Source organism: Convolutriloba macropyga, chromosome 1 (genome assembly GCF_964194025.1).
Source record: "Convolutriloba macropyga chromosome 1, txConMacr16.3, whole genome shotgun sequence".
In the NCBI taxonomy this organism is placed as follows: Eukaryota; Metazoa; Xenacoelomorpha; order Acoela; family Convolutidae; genus Convolutriloba; species Convolutriloba macropyga.
In genome coordinates this window covers 71,975,264-71,990,640 of record NC_134468.1, presented here as the reverse complement: position 1 = coordinate 71,990,640, position 15,377 = coordinate 71,975,264, and the positions used below count along the sequence as shown (strand labels likewise).

At 34.0% G+C, this 15,377-nt stretch overlaps 1 protein-coding gene across 1 annotated transcript; it reads left to right on the top strand.

Moving 5' to 3' along the window:
* The first annotated feature begins 7,459 nt into the window (after positions 1-7,459).
* On the top strand, positions 7,460-8,903 carry LOC142351187 (DNA damage-regulated autophagy modulator protein 1-like). Its single transcript, XM_075403311.1, has one exon. It carries the CDS (start codon positions 7,812-7,814, stop codon positions 8,607-8,609), a length of 798 nt encoding a protein of 265 aa, XP_075259426.1. The 5' UTR covers positions 7,460-7,811; the 3' UTR covers positions 8,610-8,903.
* Positions 8,904-15,377: the final 6,474 nt, after the last annotated feature.

The following is a 15,377-nucleotide window of genomic DNA, read 5'->3' as shown; positions in this document are numbered from 1 at the left end:
TTTACCAAATTTTATTTTTGCTAAGATTCGTCAAAAATTTTTACGGACATTGTTATTAGTTTTACTTTTAAGGATAGAGTGGGCTTGTCGATTAGTTTTATGCGAGTTTTCTGGTAAATATTTTGCCAAATATTTCGAGTTTCAGACTTTTTAAAATTCAAATGGCTCCACTTGTTTAAATAGTATAAATATTCCTGAAGTAGAGACCTATTATCTGCTGTGACATTCTCTGGAAACTTCAATAAACGATAAGTGTACTTTTGCCTCCTATAGGAGTGTTCTACAATTAAGGTTTTGCCGTTTTTTTTCAAATTAACCCATCAATTATGCAAAATGCGTTATTTATTTTTGGTTTATTGGATTTTTTTATTTGCTAATTGATGATTTTTTAAAATATATGGAATAATTAATTTCTTTTGTTGGACGGGCAACAAAATAAAGGCTAGGTTTGGATTCATCTTGGATTTTTACCATCAATAATTATTCAGATTGTTGTGGCGCGGTCTTTTTCGAAGTACTTCAACATTTTGGTTAATGACAAAAATGATTTTAAGTCAATGTAAAATTAATGAGAGATCCTAATTATAACAAAGTGAGGCCAAATGATTATATATTAAGTGTGGAGAGAAAAGCTCATAGTTTTAATGGCTTTGTCTGGGCGCCAATACCAAGTAAAACTTCAAGTTTTTGTTTTTCGAAACTTTTCATATTCTAATTGGTGTATGTAGCAAATACATGGAATAATGAATTGTTATTGCTGGACGCGCAACAAAATCAGGTCTATTTTGGACTAAACTTCGATTCAAAGAAACCAATTAAATTTTCAGTTTAATTGGTGCAAGGTCTTCAAAATATTTTTGTTTTTTGTTGCTTGCTGACGAGACTGCGTGTAAATCAAGGCGCAATTGTTGACAGATCCTATTTTCCACAAAATTAGGCCACATGGATGTAAAATTTGTCTTAAGAGAAAAGCTCATTTAACGAGTTTTTATGGCTTTAACAATGTGTTTTTGTAATCTTTAACTGATTTTTTTTGTTTTGCGTTCTTTTGTGGTTATTTTGCTGCCTCCTGATTTCCTGTTTTAATCTCAGTTTTAATTGGTTCCTGAAGACCTATAGGTGAACCTATTGAATGATTTTAGTTATTATATAATGCTTCTTATGAATTTAAAAGTTTTTGTTTTAAAAGAATGTCTCATTTAAGTTGTAAAGATTGTCCCATTTTTTCTTATTTCTGTCCACACGTATCTTAGAAACAATCTATAGAGGGTAAAACTTATTCCAAGTAATGGAAAAAAATTTTCAGTGTTTTCATTTTTGCCAAATGATTTTTTGGCTTTCTTACTACGAAATTTTATAAAAGTAAGTTTTGGTTAGATCATATGTGCATATTTTAATGAATAGCCATGGTTTTAACGGCTGCAAAACCTTGCTGTGGCAAAGTTTTTTGCCTCTAATCGTCGGCCATTTCGGTATGTCATTTCGGCCATTTCGGTGTGTCATACGGCATACTTTTTCGATCAAAGGCCTCAATAGCTTCTATGGATGGTTAAATGATTCAAATGATTCACTTAAATGATGTCCGTTTAGCTAACGGTTTTAACTTGGAGAAGAGCTCATAGTTTTTGCGGCTTTGACAATGTGTTTTTTAAACTTCAAGATTTTTTGAAAGTTTTCATATACTAAATGATCTATGCAGCAAAACATGGAATAATGAATTGTTATTGCTGTACGCGCAACAAAATCAGAATTCGTACTGTCCTAAAATTTTCAGTTTATCTTGGGGCGCGGTCTTCAAAAACTTTTTTTGTTTTTTATTGCTGACGAGATTGCGTGTAAATCAAGGCGCAATTGTTGACAGATCCTGTTTTCCACACAATTAGGCCACATTGATGTAAAATTTGTCTTCAGAGCAAAGCTCATTTAACGAGTTTTTATGGCTTTGACAATGTGTTTTTGCCAACTTTAACTGATTTTTTTGTTTTGCCTTTTTTGTCGTCATTTTGCTGCCTAATGATTTCTTGTTGTAATCATTGTTTTAAATGGGTTCCTCAAGACCTATAGGTGAACCTATTGAATGATTTCAGTTGTTATCTAATGCTTCTTATGACTTTGAAAGTTTTTGTTTTAAAAGAATGTCTCGGTTGAGTTTTGAGGATTGCCCTTTTTTCTTATTTCTGTCCCCATCTAGCTTAGAATCAAACTATACAGGGTAAAACTCATACCAAGTAACAGAAAAAATTTTTTCAAGGGTGGTTTTTTATTTGGCTGTTTTTTGGCTTTCTTCCAACGAAATTTAAAGTAAGTTTTTGATTTGAGCATGTGTGCATATTTCAATGAGTAGCCATAATTTTAACGGCTGCAAAACTTTTCTCTGGCAAACTTTTCTGCCTCTAATAGTCGGCCATTTCGTTGTACGACATATTTTTGTCAATCAAAGGCCTCAATAGCTTCTATGGATGTTGAAATGATTCACTTAACTGATTTCAGTTTAGCTAACGGTTTTAACTCGGAGAAAAGCTCATAGTTTTTGCGGCTTTGACAGTGTGTTTCTGTAAACTTCAAGATTTTTTGAAATTTTTCATTTACTAAATGATCTATGCAGCAAAACATGGTATAATTAATTGTTTTTGCTGGACGCGCAACAAAATTAGGTTTCGTACAATCCAAAAATTTTCAGTTTATCTTGGGGCGCGGTCTTCAAAATATTTTTTTATTGCTGACGAGAATGTGTGTAAATCAAGGCGCAACTGTTGACAGATCCTATTTTCCTAAAAATAGATCGCGTGAATGTATAATTTGTCTTCAAAGAAAAGCTCATTAGACTAGTTTTTATGGCTCTGTCAATGTGTTTTTGTAAACTTTGACTGATTTTTTTTGTTTTGCCTTCTTTTGTCGTTTTTTTGCTGCCTCCTGATTTCCTTTTGTAATCATTGTTTTAAATGGGTTCCTCAAGACCTATAGGTGAACCTATTGATTGATTTCAGTTGTTATCTAATGCTTCTTATGATTTTGAAAGTTTTTGTTATTTGAAAGAATGTCTCAGTTAAGTTATGAAGATTGCCCTTTTTAATATCTGTCCACATGTAGCTTAGAGACAATCTATACAGGGTAAAAATTATTCCGAGTAATGGAAAAATATTTTCAACTGTGGTGTCATATTTGACTAATCGATTTTTGGCTTTCTTACTAAGAAATTTTAAGTTTTTGATTTGAGCATATGTGCATTTTTCAATGAATAACCATAGTTTAAACGGCTGGAAAACCTTTCTCTGACAAAGTTTTTGCCTCTAATCGTCGGTCATTTCGTTGTCGTACGGCATATTTTTGTCAATCAAAGGCCTCAATAGCTTCTTTGGATGGTTAAATGATTCCCGTAACTGATTTCAGTTTAGCTAATGGTTTTAACTCGGAGAAAAGCTCATAGTTTTTGAGGCGTTGACAATGTGTTTTATAACCTTCAAGTCTTTTGAAAATTTTTCATATATTAATTGCTCTATGCAGCAAAACATGGAATAATGAATTGTTATTGCTGGACGCGCAACAAAGTCAGGTCTGTTTTAGACTACTCTTCGATTCTTAGAATCGAAAACTTTTCAGTTTATCTTGGGGCGCGGTCGTCAAAATTTTTTGTTTTTTGTTGATTGATTGCTGACGAGAATGCGTGTAAATCAAGGCGCAATTGTTGACAGATCCTGTATTCCACAAAATTAGATCACATGAATATATAAATTGTCTTCAGAGAAAAGTTCATTTATCGAGTTTTTATGGCTTTGACAATGTGCTTTTGTAAACTTAAACTGATTTTGTGTTTTGCCTTTTGTCGTTATTTTGCTGCCTCCTGATTTCCTGTTTTAATCTTATTTTTTATTGGTTCCTGAAGACCTATAGGTGAACCTATTGAATGCTTTCAGTTGTTATCTAATGCTTCTTATGACTTTGAAGGTTTTTGTTTTAAGAGAAGTCTCAATGAAGTTTTGAAGATTGCCCTTTTTTCTTGTTTCTGTCCCCATGTAGCTTCGAAGCTAACTATACAGGGTAAAACTCATTCCAAGTGATCGAAAAATATTTTCAACGGTGTTTTCATATTTGACTAATGATTTGTTGGCTTTCTTACTACGAAATTTCTTAAAAGTAAGTTTTGGTTAGAGCATATGTGCATATTTTAATGAATAGCCATGGTTTTAACGGCTGCAAAACCTTTCTGTGGCAAAGTTTTTTTGCCTCTAATCGTCGGCCATTTCGTTTTCATACGGCATATTTTTGTCAATCAAAGGCCTCAATAGCTTCTTTGGATGTTTAAATGATTCTCTTTACTGATATCAGTTTAGCTGACGGTTTCAACTCGGAGAAAAGCTCCGTTTTTATGGCGTTGACAATGTGTTTTCTTTGACTTCAAGTTTTTTGAATTTTTGAAATTTTTCATATACTAATTGATCTGTAACAAATATAAGGAAAAATGAATTGTTATTGCTGGACGCGCAACAAAATCAGGTCGATTTTGGACTAATGTTCAGTTCGCACAATCCAAAAATTTTCAGTTTATATTGGATCGCGGTCTTCAAAATTTTTTTTCGTTTTTTTTTGTTGATTGCTGACGAGAATGTGTGTAAATCAAGAAGAGACTGTTGACAGATCCTATTTTCCACAAAATTAGGTCACCTGAATGTAAAAATTGTCTTCATAGAAAAGCTCATTTAACGAGTTTTTATGGCGTCGACAATGTGTTTTTGTAAACTTTAACTGATTTTTTTGTTTTGCATTTTTTTGTCGTTAATTTGCTGCCTAAGGATTTCCTGTTGTAATCATTGCTTTAAATGGGTTCCTCAAGACCTCTAGGTGAACCTATTGAATGCTTTCAGTTGTTATCTAATGCTTCTTATGACTTTGAAAGTCTTTGTTTTAAAATATTGTCTCCGTTGAGTTTTGAGGATTGCCCTTTTTTTCTTATTTTTGTCCCCATGTAACTTAGAAGCAAACTATACAGGGTAAAACTCATTCCAAGTAATAAAAAAAATTTTTCAACAGTGGTTTTTTTATTTGGCTGATTTTTTTGGCTTTCTTACTTCGAAATTTCATAAAAGTTTTTTGATTTGAGCATATGTGCATATTTCAATGAATAGTCATAGTTTTAACGGCTGCCAAACCGTTTTCTGGCAAAGTGTTTTGTCTCTAATTGTCGGCCTTTTCGTAGTCGAACGGCATATTTTTGTCAATCAAAGGCCTCAATGGCTTCTATGGATGTTAAATGATTCACTTTACTGATTTCAGTTTAGCTGGCGATTTTTGTACTCCTTGTCGTCAACAAGTATCTTAGTGTCATTATTGACAGGGCTAATCAAGTTACAGTTGCTCCAAGCATTTTCTCCTAGTTATGCTTTGACTGATGTCTATAGAACTTAGAAATGTGTTCTCATAGTAATTTCGGGAGTTTTCGATACTGATCAATATTTGTGGTTGTTTTTGTTGTCTTTTTCACAAATCTCCTTCACGACTGAGACAAAGTTAATATCAAGTGAGAGCCAAGCCGAAAAATATAAACCCCTTTTTCAATTTCAAGTTGTTAATGGTTTTCAAGGTCTTATAATTTTAATGACTTCAACACTGTGGTTTCGATAAATTGTTTCTATTTCTAGGTTCTGACCGTGTTTGTTTTTTTTGTTGTCATACGATTCGGTATGCTCTCACTAATAGAAAGACGAACTGGCTTCCGAGCAGTTGCAAGTTATTTTGTTTTTGTTTTGTGATAGTTTTTGGTTTGATTGAGTTTTTGAAAATTTGTGTGCTTGAAATTTTTTGAGCTTTGTTAGTTTTATCGTTTTTTCGTTTTAGTAACTTTGTCTCTATAACAACAGGTGGCATCCTATTTCTAGTGAACCAAGATCCATTTTGTATAATGATTTTTTAAATTAATGGCTTTGGTACTACGCATTTTCATAAGAAAATTGTGATTTTTGGAAATTGCCCATTTCTGAGTTCTTTGTTTTCTTGCCCAATTATCACTCAAGTGAGATGGCCCATTTGGTGTTGAAAAGAAGCAAAAATGAAAATATTTAATGTTCTCCACGAATAGTCTATAGTTTTAAAGGCTGCGGACAGCTTTCTTCTCAAATTTAATTAATTTTTTTTGTTTTTTGCCGTTCTGTTTGTAGTCGTCTGACATATTATGGATAATGGCAGGTCTCAATTGCGATGAAGGTATCAATTGACATTTTCAATGAGCGGACTTGATACGTATTGGTTTCAATCAATTCGAAATTGGTTGGTTTCAAAGATAGAAACGTATTTTTCAACTTTGCCCTTTTTGTTCTTCTTTGTCGGCCTGTTCCGAGTTTCATTCTCGAATGGTCTCATGTCTTATCTAATGAAGTACAGGTTATTTGGTTCAGTTTAGGTTGTATCTGATTCCTTTTTTTTGCTTAGGTGTTTTTTATATACAGACATGCAGATATACAGAGTTTTGGTCGTAATTAATGTTTGCTATTATTTTATTTTTGTTTGTCTTGTCCTGTACTTTCATTAATGGCAGGTTCATCGGCCCTCTAATCGAGCTTTTTTTTGTTTTCACTTAGTTGTTTGTAGAAAGATATGTGAATTTCTATCTCTTCCCTTTTTAAGACAATTAAAGCAAAAGTGGATGAGCTGGGTCGGAACATTGTGCAAACGCACATTACCGAGCCTCCTTGTTGGAATTGAAAATGATCCTAACCAGTTCATGCACGAAGCATTTGCTCCATTGTACATCAAGATATGCTGAAAACTAAGAATAAATTTTTATTAATTTATAATTTTGAATTGGTTGTAGCTTTTTGATTAATGTTTTTGATACTGCAGGTGTATAAGACTATCGGGGATATTTTCGGACGATCTGTCAACTGTTTTATATTTTATAGAAGCCTACTTTTCGAGCTAAGAATCAAACATTCCCACAATTTGGTAGTTAACTTTTTTGTCATTGCCTTGAAGGAGTCTTTAGCAATCGCATTGAAAACGCTCATTTCATCATTTATTAATGAGAGTTTGCATCATTTACATTTATTCAGTTTAACAGAGACAATGAATTTAGTGTTATTATGCCCGTGGGAGTTAAGAATGCCTATTGATTGACCGGATATTGCATTCCGTTGTTGAGCGGGGTTGTTTCTGAAGCGGTATTGATTCTTTCTATATTGTAGTCATAAAGGCCGGTTATGGTATGAAGCGTTTTAGTGTAATCGAATTTGTTCTGCATACGTGCTATTTAGCCGATTTAATGCCATGAGAAAGTGTTAAACCATCGAAACTCAAATTAAATACCATAAAGCAGAGAAATATTTTGTTACCCGAGAATTATTTAACAATCCAATTTTTTTTATATGCAGCAATTATACACATTTTTTAAAAATGATTTTGTTTTCCGCAATATTTCAATTTGGCTGAGCAGTTTTTTTCTATCCTATTTCGAAGATTTATTTTCTAATCTGCTTAGAGATACTTCGGCTTAATTGTGTAATACCTGCACAGCTACCACCCATGAATATTCATGCAATGAAATAGCTATGGTAATTTGAGTTAAATTATTTGCAAATCAGTTTAGTTTGTTTTGAAAGCGGGACTTTCATTTCGCTCCCGAAGAGTCAAAGTAAACTATAGTGAGTTATCTCCGAAGTTGCATTGATCTAGTTGGTAGCGCAGAGTTTAGCAGTGGTCAAAGATAGCCTTAATCTGTTTAGGGTGAATATTATACGACTGTTTTATATTTCAGATAGTATCTAGTTGTTAGAACTCGTTTACTAAGATTGAATCTTGCTTTGAATTTGAAGTTGCCAAAAATGGGGGCTGAAGAATGCATGGAGAAAATTGGGCTATGTTTGGTGGCGATATTAGCCTTTGTTTTAGCTGCACTGACTTTTGTCATCTCTTACTCAATTTCACAAGCTAGGCATTTTGTCAATACGACATTACCGTTTATCAGCGACACAGGGGCTATAGCACCCGCTAGTTGCTGGTTTGGACTATTTCTGAACGCGACCGCTTACACATTTCTGGTAATTGTGATCATTCGGTATCTACAAGTGCGTGAACAACTCGGACATGGTGAGTTCTCGGCAGTGAAATGGACTAACATCATTGCATTGATTTTGGGCGCCATTGGGACCTTGGGAATGAGCATTGTTGGGTGTTTCCAAGAAACCTCGGACATATTCATGCACCTAACTGGTGCCCAAATGGCATTCGGCTGTGCAGGTGTTTATGGATACCTTCACAGTTACCTGACGTTTAAGTTGATTAAGCACACCTTCTACAACCACAAATGGCTGCTGGTCATCCGAATTATCATCTCGACCATCTGTGTGATCACTTTCATTCTGGTTATCATATCGATGCGGAAATCAGGTTATCAACTACCTCCTTACACTGAAGAGAATGGAAAACATCCGTATGAACACAAAGGGTGGTACTACACGGCCACAACTTGTGAATGGACCCTGGCTATATCCTTCTTCCTGTATGTTCTGTCGTTCGCTTACGAGTTCTCAACGGTGAAGATCGTGGCTGTGATGTCTACGATTCCAAACTCTGGTATCTTTGGTGCTAATCCGTATGCGGCTAATAACTCGTTGTCCTGAAAAAGCACAAGTTGCTTGATCGGTACTGGCTGTTTCCGCTTGAGGTACATTTTGAATTTTTAACCACTAAACATAGTAAAGATAAATCATGCAAATTATTATATAATTACAATTGTTTCCTTACACTGAATTTTAAAATAAAACGAAACAGCTCCCTACTGACCAAAATTGAGTTAATAGTTTATTACTTCTGCTTAAATCATTTAAGATTTAAAAAAATGAATGCTTTATTTTGTCATCTGTGAATGTTGTCCCGGTTTCTAAATTATGCATCAAATTCTGTATTATCTGGAAGTGTTTTTGATTTTTCAGCCTTCTACGGTGTAGCATATTCTTATGATACAGTCGGGGAACTGTACATGGAAATTCAGCGTGATATCAAAGCTTGATTACATACGTTTAGAAGAAGGCGCTTCTAGAACATGGAAGAGAACTATTTCAGAAAATTTAAAATAATCGATTGATTATATACGTCCTTCTAGAAAAATGCACCGTCTAGAGCAAGATAATAAAACGATAAAATTACAGAGAATCTAAAGATCTGAACAATGGAAGGATGATCTCTAGTAAGTTCTTGAAGCGGTCAGTAAAAAATTGTCTTTTCTTTTTTTCTGTGTTGCGATTAGCAGCTAAAGTTTCAGGCCACGCTATTTGTAGATTGATTGTTTTCGCAGCAAAATAGTTGGTTTCCGAGAAAAATTACTATACCACCTTCTGCTTCTCTAATTACCAGCAAATGGAGCCCTTTTTTGCTTAGTAAGGCTTTTTGAAGTTCGTTTTTGATCAACATGTTTATAGCAAAGGACAGTTACCATCCTTTAAGTGTGTAACGTTTTGCAGCAAACATGCCTACTGTTCTTTGTGACATAATTGAACATTTGGTGCTCATTGTTAAACAGTTGACTTTTTGCTAATTTTCAAAATCCAAGAATCCAGTAGATGACAGAAAGCAGTATTACTGTTTAGAGCTTTCATTTTCCTTCGCAGGGCACAAATTTGATCGGACAGCTAGTTAACAAAAAACAGCGGATGCGTAATCTTCCTTCACTATCCATTGGTGATAATCCGATTAATGTTTGTTTAATAGCCGCACAGCGATAGCTGGGGCTATTATTGGCCTTCGCTTGGTTTTTTACAATTCAAAGAATTTGAATTGTATTGGGGCGCTGTTTTTTTTTAAGATGTGTTCACACATTTTTAATGACTGATCTTTCAAAACGGGATAAACAGGTAAAACCCAGCGGGCATTAAGTTTCATTAGAGGCCCAAAGTGTACGATAGTAGTCCTTCAAGTGTTTAGAGTGTTGCAGCTGCTGGGATGGCCTCAATTCAAGGTTAAAAGGTCATTTTTAGGAGTTTTTGGGCTCAAAATGGCGCAAGTTTTTTTGCTTGATTAGTCTTAGGTTGAAGTTTTTAAAAGTTGATGAAGGCCTTTTGCGAGACAAAAGTACTTGATGTGACCATTTTATGAGCTAACACAAACACACAAAGTGATACTAGTTTTTGCAATTTTTTTCAAGTTTTTTGAAAACTTTTGTCAGGTTTTGTGTTTTTCCTGCTTCAAGGGCCAGGGAATCTCCTTTAGGGTTTGATAATAGGGCACTGTATAATTTCTAGTAATAATTGAGTGGTTTTCAACATTTTAATGTCTCGAGTTTTAGCATTTTTTTTTTTGATAAAATCTGCAATTTTTTTGAGGTTTCCTAAAGTTTTTGTCAATTTTTGATATTTGTCCATTCTCTAGTGCCAGGAAACCTATTCCAAGGTCTGAAAAAAGTTACTGCATAGTTGTTAGTTTCAATGGATTTGTTCTCAACAATTTTACTTTTCGAATTTTTAAAATTTTTTGATAAAACTTTGATAAAAGTTTTCTAAGTTTTTTTTTCAAAACTTTTGTCTTTTATTCTGTTTTTCTTGCCCGAGTAGCCTGATAACCTCATACAGGGTTTGATATTATGTTATTAAAATAGTTGCTTTTGGGTAATTGGATGGTTTTCTACATTTCAATAGAACGAATTTCTGTTTTTTGAAATTTGAATTTTATAAAAAATTTTTGCCTATCGGTCTTTAATTAATTTTATTTAATTTAATTAAAAATTAATTAAAAATTAATTTTTTAAGGCATGAATTGGTTTACTGGATAGCCTCTAGAGACACTAGAATCATTTCTTAAGAAACAATTCTTAAGATATTATCACGATTTTCAGCAACATTTCATTAAAATTTCAATTGATATTATTTTTTAATTTTTGAAAATTTTCGAGTTAATCGATCTTCAAGGGCCAATGAATTTTTGCAGGCCTTGCTGATATAATACTTCACCAATTTCAGAAACAAAATTTAGTTTTGAACATGTTTTTGAAATAGTTATTTTTAAAGGGATCAAGTTTTGACTTTGGGGTAATAGCTTAAAAGTTTTATCACTCAATGATTATATATTTGTTTAGTTTGTTTGTTTGTTTCTCAATTTTTTGAGATGATTTTGTTTGTGTTTTGGCTGGCATCAATGAATTAATCTGCTGGTCAGGTAGAGTAATTCTAAGTTTTTCAGTCAATTCTTTGAATTGTATTTCAGGACTTGTCCTGCTATGTTTTTTTTTCGTCGTCATGATTTTTGTTACGACCATATGACGTCACAGCCACTTTTTGTTCATTCGTTCATGCAGTTTTAACTGAATTGCATGTGTGACGTCATTTTTCGCTCTTAGTGGAGCGAGTTTTTTGTTCATGCGCTTGATTAAATTTTTGGTCACACTTGACTTACCTCACTCTCAAAAATGACTTTCTCACTTTGAAATTGAGTTTTATTTACTTTAATTCAAAGAGATAAGGTCAAATGGGTGTGTGTCACTCTATGTGAAGGTTAATTGAGATCAGCTAATAGAGGCAGCAATAACTTATACAGATTTTAAATCAAAATACAACAGATCAGCCCTCAATGAAAAACGAATTTTTGTGGTCTGTCTTTTTTACTGTTTTATTTAGACTGCCGATCTACGAATCTATTGCGGCTATTTTCTGGCAATCTGCCAGCTATGTCATTTTTTAATAAATTATATTTTTAATTGATGGAAATGTACGGCTCTAGCTTGCTCTAATAAGCAGTGCGGATATTAGGGTATAAATTAACTGGTAATTACATATATAGCATCCACTTCACAGATCTAGCTATGATTTTACTACCTGACAGGTAGTTTAAAAACTAAAGTAGTTTTGTGCCACTTTAATTGCTCATAAACGAATCAAGGTGGTTTACCTGGAAATCAACACACAGTTTTATATCTACAAAGGTATTTAAATTGAAAGCGGCACAAGAAAATGCAGTCTCTAGAAAATCTATGCTTTTTCTTCAATTACTATTCGCCACTGCGTGGACTGGCTTCGAGATTGATGAAATAGCAAACGTTTTGCACTTCTTTTGAGCTGCTGGATGTATGAAAATCAAGTGATCAACTGATCTCTTTGTCACTCAGATCGTGTTTGATAACTGATGGCGTTGTTTTGTCTTCGCCGCTCTTCAATGTTTTGTTTTCTCTTTGTTTTGGCGGTCAATATTTTCCAAGCAGAAAAGTTACCATCCTCACATCCTCCCTTTGTCGAACCCTCTGAACTTATCTTCAATTTTAAGCACCTTCACTTGTTGACATGATTTTACATTGCGTTCCACTAGTAACACAAAATACTCGTTTGACATCCTCCGATTGTTTTTAGGTCCTCTAGTGATATTCCTTCTATTCTGTATGGTGTGCGGTTCTTGTCGGAACACAGCAACCGACAGAAAAATGATGAAAGCGATATTTGAAGTATATTGTGAGACTAAGTACGCTGGCACCAACATTTGTTTTTTTTTGTTATTTTCTCGGCTTTTGCACCTTGACGCTATTTTAAAACGATTTTGAACTTTTCGATTTCCCACCTCGACCTAAACTTTCAGCTCTCTCAACCTTGTTTTGATTTCTCCTTTCAGGAGGCTCTTTTTCGATTCTGCGGTTTTGCCTTAATTGAATTATTAAAAAAATTAAAAGTTTTCTCGGAACTTTTTTATATTGTATTGTACTGATAACTATTGTGCCATTTTGTAAAGATTTTTTCTTTTGGCTGTCTGAAAGCTCTTTTTCGAATCTTTCTGCTACCCATAAAATGATTGTTATATCGTTTTACAGATGCCAGTCGGAGACTCCTAAACAATATCAATATTCAATTCAAAAGTTCTTGTAAACCAACTGCTCTACGTTTATCCCAACTTTCAATAATGCTCTTTAATGCTTTTACTCCATCATGTTTTGGTGTAAAATGTTTACTAATTTTCCGATTGATTTCTCCGGCACTATTGTGAAAATGACTTCAACAGCAGCCATTACTAGAAGTTAATTTTGCAATTTTTATCACCAGTTTTTTGCAGTTCGCTTTTTTAAGGTATAATTGTGTTTATATTCTGTTTTCTTCAAAGCAGTTTGATTATCAAAGCTTAATCTGTAGCTGCTCTGGTAAAAAGCAAACAAGTTTAGTTGTCAGAGGTTAAACATTAACTTCTAACAACTAAATTTATTTGCTTTTTCCCCAGAGCAGATACTGATTAAGCTTTGATAATCAAATATTTCACTTTTTTGTTACTTGTCCATTTAGAGTTGCTTATGGTTTTTCCGTTGAATCTTGACAGACGACTTCTGTATTCATTTATAGAGAAGTATTCGTTGATGAATAGTTCCACTGTGTGAGAGGAGTGACACCAATTGAATGTGACATTAAAAAGCTTAATTCAACACTTTACACTCTGCATGTAGAGGGATTTTTAATAGCTCCCAAGCTGTTAGCTGAGTCGAGCTATATTGTGGTGCTCTTGGGTTTTTCGTTTCGTTTTCTGGCGCTTTTTCGTTTTACATTTGTTCACACAGCAAAGCTGAAATTGTCAAATTTTCAGAGTGACAGAACAGTATGTGCGCTTGACGTCCTTTCTCACTTTCCTTAGCCAACATTTTTAGCTCATTTGCATGACTAGATTTTCGTTATACGCGACTTACCTCACAGAATAAGATGACGTTTTCACATTAAGACTTAAATTTAACAAGCCTTTTTTATTTAACGTTGAATATTTTCTCCGTAGTTTTTTGACTGGCTTCTGTAAACAGTTGCAAAATAGACACACGTCTATTTTGCAACTACTCTGGCAATCTGCCGGCTATGTTTTTGCTATCAAAGTCCGGAAAGCATAGAGACAACTGGTTTCAAACTAGTCGAAAATATATAATCAATTAGATGCCCTCATTTGGTCCTTTTTTTACTATTCAAAGAATTTGATTTGTATTGGGGCGCTGTCTTTTTTAGAGATCTGTTCACACTTTCATGATTGTTGAAATTAAATTGAAGTAACCCTTTTGCATTTTTGGTCTCACCGAAACAAACAAGTGCTTTTGCGTTGCGGCGTAAAATTTGTTCCTCTAATTTAAGTAGAGTGGAGAAAATGGTGTTTATACAAAAAGTCGCTTTCTCGCTAGCTTTTTGAGTGGCTTCGATAACTTCAACTCGTATATGTATCTGTTACTATCTCTACGATACGGCAAGCAAGTCTATTATTTCCAGCTATTCCGGCAATCTGGTATAAAATGTGTTAAAAAAGTATAAAATGTGCTATTCCGACAATCTGGTATAATCTGGTATAAAAAAATGTTTTTCAACTGAGAATTGTTGATAATCAGATTTTGCAATTTTTATGTCCTCATTAGGTTATTGACGATATCTTGCTATTGATGCCATGTCAGGTAAATATTCAAATGCTGGTCCTTTAGTGGAAAAGTGGATTTATAGTTCATCTTTCAAGATGTGGTGTTGTAGCATCGTGACACGAAAACATGTCAGCTCTAATCTGAATTTAGGTATTTTGAACTTTCGTTCCACACACACACTGGTTGTTTTATACATTCTTGACTTCCTTTTTTTGTACAGTGGGTCATCGTATCTCATGGATCTCAAATACATCAAAATAAGGGGTTGCCAACAATAAGTGAACAATTTTCCATCGGAAATGTTTCGATCAGTCTCCTTCTCTAGCAGTTTTTTAGTTTTTGTCATACATCTGCCAGTTTCCTAAATGATTGCAAATCAGGTTGATCCTAAGATGGTATCATTAGTAGTTCCAGCGATAAATCATTGATGCAAGCAGAGAAACTGCTTGACCCTACGCAGCTGTCAATTCTGTCTATTTCATTTTTAATAGACGATCAATCTTGTGAATTGTTCTGGTATAGCAATGAATTCCGGTTAAATGGCAAATTGCGTTGCTTATCCATTGTTTCATTCATCAGGCTTGCAATCTGGTATAGCTCTTTGGAGACTCAGAACATTTGTCCTGTCACAAACGGAATTGCCACAACTAGTCACATTTTATCCAGTCTTTTCTATTATTTCGTGTTTGAACTACTTCTTTTCTGTTCTCATTCGAAGGAGTATAGGGAGATTATTCTAAACTGAATAAATAGTTCAGGCTCTCATTTTATTGGGGACTAACGGATCAGCAATATAGTTTTTCATTTTTCACCATAATGCCATGTACTATGGGTGCAATATACTGAGGTTTTTTGGATTTAGTCTAAATCCGTGAGCAACTTGCGTTTGATATGTTCAAGGTTTTCCTGCAAGGTTTTTATTTCTAACTTAAACTTCCTCCACTATATAAGGAGCCAACCACTTTCATTAAAGGTTGCTTAATTTCACGTTCCATAATTTTGGGCTTAAAAGGAAACAGTTTTCTGCGATAATCAATCTTTGTAC

What these genes read in the sequence shown, in the direction of transcription:
- LOC142351187 (XM_075403311.1), top strand. Translation starts at nt 7,812, where the DNA reads ATGGGGGCTGAAGAATGCATGGAGAAAATTGGGCTATGTTTGGTGGCG.